The sequence below is a fragment of the Carassius carassius genome, chromosome 50, assembly GCF_963082965.1.
Source record: "Carassius carassius chromosome 50, fCarCar2.1, whole genome shotgun sequence".
Lineage (NCBI taxonomy): Eukaryota > Metazoa > Chordata > Actinopteri > Cypriniformes > Cyprinidae > Carassius > Carassius carassius.
In genome coordinates this window covers 16,268,201-16,275,283 of record NC_081804.1, presented here as the reverse complement: position 1 = coordinate 16,275,283, position 7,083 = coordinate 16,268,201, and the positions used below count along the sequence as shown (strand labels likewise).

General features: G+C 36.7%; 1 protein-coding gene across 1 annotated transcript; it reads right to left on the bottom strand.

Moving 5' to 3' along the window:
- Nucleotides 1-879: 879 nt before the first annotated feature.
- LOC132133204 (L-lactate dehydrogenase A chain-like) lies at nt 880-5,867 on the bottom strand. Its single transcript, XM_059545967.1, has 8 exons — nt 5,763-5,867; nt 4,386-4,520; nt 4,091-4,208; nt 2,698-2,871; nt 2,429-2,602; nt 2,209-2,326; nt 1,848-1,971; nt 880-1,088 (listed from the first exon to the last, which is right to left on the bottom strand). The coding sequence occupies exons 2-8, from the start codon at nt 4,512-4,514 to the stop codon at nt 924-926; spliced, it is 1,002 nt and encodes a 333-aa protein (XP_059401950.1). The 5' UTR covers nt 4,515-4,520; nt 5,763-5,867; the 3' UTR covers nt 880-923.
- Between the last annotated feature and the right edge of the window lie 1,216 nt (nt 5,868-7,083).

Below are 7,083 nucleotides of genomic sequence, written 5' to 3'. Positions count from 1 at the left end.
TTCCAAGTTAAACTGTTCCTTCAAATTCAATGCGAAAATTCAAAGTCATTCTTGAGTTAACTGTTGTGTTTAAATGTAGAAATTGTTCATAAAACCATTCTAAGATAAAATTGTTGCTTTAAATTCAATGTGACATTTCAAAATTGTTCACAACTCCATACTTTTAAAACAGTTGCAAATTAAATTGTTGGAACGAATTCAATGCAAAAATGAAAAATAATTTTCTAAACCGTTCTTGCGTTGTTGCATTTAATTTAGAAATTAAAAATTGTAAGTGAAAAAAATTCTAAGGCAATTCATTGAATGAAATTCAATGCAAAAAGTTATGCATGAAAAGTTTTGACTAATTTACATGCATTTTGTTCTGCTTATTTCACAAATAAGGACTATCGTGGTCATGTCTTTTAATAATTTGATGTCAAATCCTGCCTTAAAAATAAAATCCTGGTTTCTGAGCTGATTTTTAAACATTTAGTATTTTGTTGTACATGTAAATACCATGAAGTTTTATAAAACTGATATTTTGTAGCTTTGGTTTTACATGTTGTTCTTGCTGAAATGATACATTTTGTGATACAGGACTTAAGTACGGTATGCTAGCTGACCTCAGAAAGGAATAAAATAAGAATCTCAAATTGCACATCATCTTGTTCACAAGTGCTTTTTTCTTGAATATACAATAGTACGCACACAGACACAAACTTTTACAAAGTTTATGATCTTTGTCAGGACAACCAGATTAAACTTTCTCCTATACAGCTAAAATCGCTTTAAATAAGATTTTACAATCTGAAGGTCTGAGACTGGCGTAGAGATAAATGATGATTACAGACTGTGAGGTTATGAGGTCGGGACCGAGATATGCAGGACTCATCAGGGTTTGTAATTTGCGACACTGGCTACATTTTGGAGGAAACCGCGGTTCACAAGGTCAGCTCCTTCTGAACGCCCCACAGGGTCTCAGCGCTCTTCACCAGCTGTTTCTCCTCGTCTGACTTCAGGGTCATCTGGACAATATCTGTTAAGCCACTGTTACCCAGGAGGCATGGCACGCTGAGGAAGACCTCTTCATTCACACCATGCAGTCCCTGTGAACATGCAACAAGTGTCAGATAATGGAGCTCTCTAGGCTTTTAACAGCTTAGTCCCAAAATAGACTAAAAAACAATTTTAGACAACACAGGCCTTATTAGATACCTCATTTTGGCCTAATATAAAGCAGCACCACATGTACCTTCTGAAGTTCACTCCCAGAAACCACTGGGACAAACTGAGAAGCATTTAATCCAAAATGGTGGACAGACGAATTCAGAATTGAATGAAACTATGAATTGTGCAATGAAACCTTACAAAGAAAACTTGGTTGGTTTGAAAACAACCTGCAATGGCTTCTGATAGTTTTCCATTAGCATGTTGCTACGCTAATGTAGATGCATACTGCCTCAATAATTGCATTTTCTAATGCTCTTTGTGTGATGAACACTGTGGCACACAAGAAGTTATTCAGATTGGGTACACAGTACATAAGATTGTTAGCGTAGCAAAATGCTAACAATTCAACTTAAAATACTGAAACCGACTGTGAAAGTTTAAGTTTGTGTTGCATACAAGTTGGTGTCCATGAAGAGCTTCTCAACTTCTTCACTTGGACTTGGACCAGGATGTTGCCATAGAAGGCAGTTGCCTATATAGTAATTAGTTTGTGGTTTTAAATTGGAATTTATTATTATTATTATATGGAGTATGTGCATATTTATGTTTCGACTCTCCATGCTAGAAAAATTATGGTTCACAATATTTGGTTAATGAATATGGTTGGTCTTCAGAAATAAACAAGAGAATCTCACCTTGACCAAAGTTGAAACTGGATGACACCTGCGTAGGTTCCTCAAGATGCTTTCACACAGGTTAGCTACAGACATGCCAATAGCCCAGGAAGTGTAGCCCTTCAGCTTAATAACCTCATACGCACTGCCAATACAAACCAGATTTATGTTAAACACAGATAAACAACCAGGAGTCCAGACTAAATACATTTACACAAGGACTTGATTTATAGACTCTCTAATGGCAACAGAGTACACATCTATCAGAGATCATATACAAATAAAGAGAAACGACTCCTAACCCTTGGCCTCTCTCCCTAAAACCCTTCTATATGTCATTCTAAACCACATATGAATGTCTAGTTGGTTACAAATTATTCACCTGTCAACCACCATCTTGTGGACGCTCTTCCAGTCCTCCTTGTCTTTATTTGTTCCCATGTCAGGGTTAAGACTCTGGAGGGACACTCCAGCCACATTGACTCCGCTCCACACAGGAACTACAGAAGCAAGTGAAAGTTTACATTTCATGAAGAAAATAATTGGTGTTCATTGTGCTCTTGAAGCACATCTGTGCTTCCAATCATCTTTGCAGTGCTCACCGCTGGAGTCTCCATGTTCTCCAATGACCCAAGCATGGCAGCTAGATGGGTGAATGCCCAGCTTCTCTCCCATCAGCTGACGGAAACGAGCAGAGTCCAGGTTTGTGCCGCTGCCGATCACACGGTTCCTGGGCAAACCGCTCAGCTTCCAGGCCACGTAGGTCAAGATGTCAACTGAAGAGAAGACGACATCCGTTTACGGTCTCTGGAGACTACATGACGTCAACGGAAAACTTTGAGCACAAAAGAATGGCCCAGGAATGACATACCTGGGTTTGAGACCACCAGAAGGATGCAGTTGGGGCTGTACTTGATGATGTTGGGGATAATGAACTTGAAGATGTTGACGTTCCTCTGGACGAGGTTCAGGCGGCTCTCGCCCTCCTGCTGACGTGCTCCAGCGGTCACAACAACCACTTTGGAGTTTGCGGTCACGCTGTAGTCTGGAAAATCATATGGAATGATCAATTTTGGAAAGATCTCATGCTCCCTTGGTTTCTATATTCCTGTTATATTCCTATATTCCTGGCACCAATGGTCTCTACAATCTGATTATGCTCATGATGTTTTTATCAAATGCACCCTAAGACTAAATAATTGCAAATATTGGTTTAGACAGGGATGCCCATTCCTGTTCCTGAAAATCTACCTCCCTGCAGAGTCAGCTCCAACCCTGATCAAACACATCCGAACCAGCTATTAAAACCTTCAGGAGCCCTTGATAATTACAGAAAGGTGTGTTGGATCAAGAGTTGCTGTGCATGAAGAGTTCTTCAGATTAGTTGCTCTGTAAATATGAGCTCAATCCAATGCAACCAATATCTTTGTGCGTTTGCACTTTGTTAGCTTAGCAACATGTTAACGTAGGATCTATTGGAACCAAATGTTATTTAAGTCTTATGTTTTTTTTTTTTTGCGTGATGAGCATCTTTTCTATGTTTTTTTGCATTGAGTTTCACACCATTGGCACCAGTCGAACCACAGCTTTTTAGATGAATGAGCATGTTACATTTCATGGCAAAACCTGTTGCAGAGGTTCAGATCCCTCTGATTGACTGTTCAGTTTAGTGAACCAGTATACAAGAAGAAAAACAGAAGTAACAAAAGTCAAGAGCTCTTCTCATTTTCTCATGCAGCTTTAAGGTTTTTACATCCATAGTTTTAACTCTTACGGTTTTCCTTTTGAAATCACAAACACAAACTGCTGCCACCTGCTGGTATGGAGAGTCGTTTTCTCTCACGCAGGCACAGAACATAAGTGCTAGTTGGCCATAGTCTGTAGACTTTGCAGTGTGTTCAAAGCAAAACTTTTTGGCCCAGATGCTACTACTTTGATGTCAGTGTGGTGTGTCTGGGCACTTTTGTTAAGTAAAGAAAATAAAATAAATCTTTCCTTTTCAAAATATTTTATATAACTAATAAAAATGCAGTTCCCTTTGAAATTGCTGATTGCTGCTTTAAATTTTAATATTTTACTTCTACTGTTATTTAAATGGTAAACTATTCTGTAATTACATTACATATTTCAGACCCAGGGTTACCTCACTAGTACATGATTACCAAACCAGCACCAATTTAATGATCTGCTCCATATCATAAACCATAAATTATCACTTTTTTCCCACTCACATTTTTGTGTAACAGTAGATTATGAAATCTGACCTTTATCCGCCACTATCTTGTGCGTCTTGAGAAAGAGGCTTCCATGCTGCAGGTCCATAGCCTCTCCTTTCAGCTTATCTTCCATCACGTCCACTAGGGCGAGCTCATCAGTCAGACCCTGAACCAACACATGCACGGACTTGATAATACAATCCTCTCCACCTCTGGTAAATGTTGAGTTTATGATATCATTTTATTGCCCATTCACCTCAACTGGTTTAATTCAGAATAGAAGTTACACTATATTTGAGTGTTGTTGTGTTATATAATGCGTTCTGTAATGTGACTCACTGACCTTGAGCAGGATGCTGACGGCGGCGGCCATCCCAACCATCCCCACACCCACCACGGTCACCTTGTTAGTGGGCCCCGTGGGCTCCTCCTTGCTCACGTGAGCGATGAGTTTCTCCTTTGTAGAGGCCATCTTCAACTACAGGTGAATTCAGAAACTCATCAGTTAGGATGCATTTTAAATGCATTATTAATATGCTTACAGTATCGATGCTCTTCAAGACAGAAGGACTGAATGGCTTCTTAGAAGACCGCATTTTGAAACAAACAGCACGTAAAAAAAAGATCTGCTGAACTCACCTTAAAAGCCTCTCATTGATCTGTAGTCATTTAAAATCACTAGAAAACACTTGAGAGACCTTGTAGAACATGCACTGATGAATTGATTAAATTTGCATTTATTCATTTTATTTTTAACCAATAAATAAGAATATTTTAGAGTTGCAGTTGGTTTTGTATTGTTGGATAAATACATATATAAATAATAATATATGCAAAATAAAAGTATTTGATCCTGAGACTTTGCCATGGAATTATTTAGTTTAGTAACTTGGTGTACAGACGTATTTAATAATAATTATAATAATAAACACGAAAATAAGTAAAATTAACGAATTCTAAATGTTAAATTAATCTATAATATAATCTCAACTATATAATAAAATAACACCGATTCTCGTTATTTTATCACAGTAATTAAGTCATTTTAAGGAGGGTGGGGTTAAGCTGACGCAAACTCAACAAATTTCGAGACCGTGGAGGTGTAAATTCTATACATGCTGAATTAAATACTGATTCATCTTGCGCAAAAGAAAGAAAAAAATTGCAAACCGGGACTCTTATGTCCTCATGCGGACGACCCCAAATGCACCCATCATCACAAGTCCCAGACCTCTTTGCAATTCAGAAAACAAGTACAGACTTCTTGAAGCACGTAGGCTTCAGTGACGCACAACACGAATGATGCACCAAGATTCATATGCTCCAATAACGCTCGCGACTAAAGAAATGCATTTGCTTAAAAGGTCGATACCTGATCGTAATGTTTATTTTAAAACAAGCATCAACAGGTCGTGTTTGAGTTCAAAGGAGTTAAATGCGTCTAATTATTAGTATTTTTTATGATGTGCGTCATTGTCACATCACAGCTAAACTGTTGCTTTCATCATTAATGAATGAAAATTAACTGTCTGCACATTTCAGTGAGAATGCAACACAATATACTAATGGTAGAATATATAAATATATATACATATATACACACACACATATATATATATATATATATATATATATATATATATATATATATATATATATATATATATATATAGCTTTTTTTTTATTTAATGCGTTTTAAACTACTAACTACCTGTCTTACCTGTATGTAGCTGTGATTCTGTAGTGGTTTTCAGTGTGGTCTGGCAGGAATGTTTCCGCACCTGTGCTGAAAGGAAGAGGATCCGCGCAGCTTTATAAAGCGAGGAACGCCACACTTCACATGCTTCATTTGCATATGAATCAGGGGGCGTGGCTTCGCATCTCGTGTCGGAAGTCACGTCCATCAGGGGAAAGCTTCATGGTATCTAGAACGCGTTTAATGTCTCAAATGAACTGCCCACAAAACATTTATTGCATGATATTGCATGTTTAATGCGAGTATTCTTGTTATTTTTGTATTTATTTGTTCGTAAACTAAAAAACATAGTTAACATAAATATGTTGTAAGAACGTAATGCTAACGTTCCCATTAAGTTATACAAACGTTATTTATTCTAAATGTTCAAAACGTTCGGTTTTAAACATGTTTTAGAAACGTTTTGTCTTGGTTGTGAGAACATTATTTAGTTTTGAATGAAACAAGTAGTAAAATAAAAAATAAATAAATAAAACAAATAAAAGGTTAGATGAAAGTCCAACTAAAATGTTACAGGAAAAAAAATATATATTATATAATATAAAATATAATATAACTTCAATATATAATTTAACAAAATAAAAATCCTAGCCTGGTTTACTGTTTTTAACTGTAGCCCTGTAGTTTCCATTTTTCACATTGTATTTTATTTCTCTCATAATGTTGCAGACTACCGAAGCCATGAATCTAATTATTATTATTATTATTATTATTATGATTATTTAATTTTCTTTGGGTGTGACATACAAATAGCAAACCTCACAATGAAAATGCATAGGCCTATGTATTAGAGAGAGAGAAAAATGAATACATGAAGCAATTTGGCAAGAGGATGCTGTGAATATTTCTAGTCCGTGAGTACAGTGTGTTCCTCGAGAGGAATGAGCCTCGTTCGAGGATGTGCTGTGTCATAGTGAGCTGGCGTGAGGGTTTCACCAACACAGACTGCTCCAGGAAAACATGCACAGGAAAACTATTACTGGCAGTAGATTAGTGTTGTCACAGTACTGCAGAAACTGAATATCTTTTACCATACAGAATATGGCTTTTTTATATATACAGTAATTATCTAATACATGATGACAATTGAAATGTTAACCATCAGTTTTAGACTAAATAATGTGTAAAAAGTTGCCTAGGTCAATAGGCTAGCAGGTTAACCTAATAACTGACAACAGACTGATTATTATAAGTTGTAAAAAGCTCATTCTGTGCCGTTTTAAATATGTTTTGTAATGAAACTGCACCATCTTGTGGTGTGAAAAGTTCCTTTAGTATGAATGCT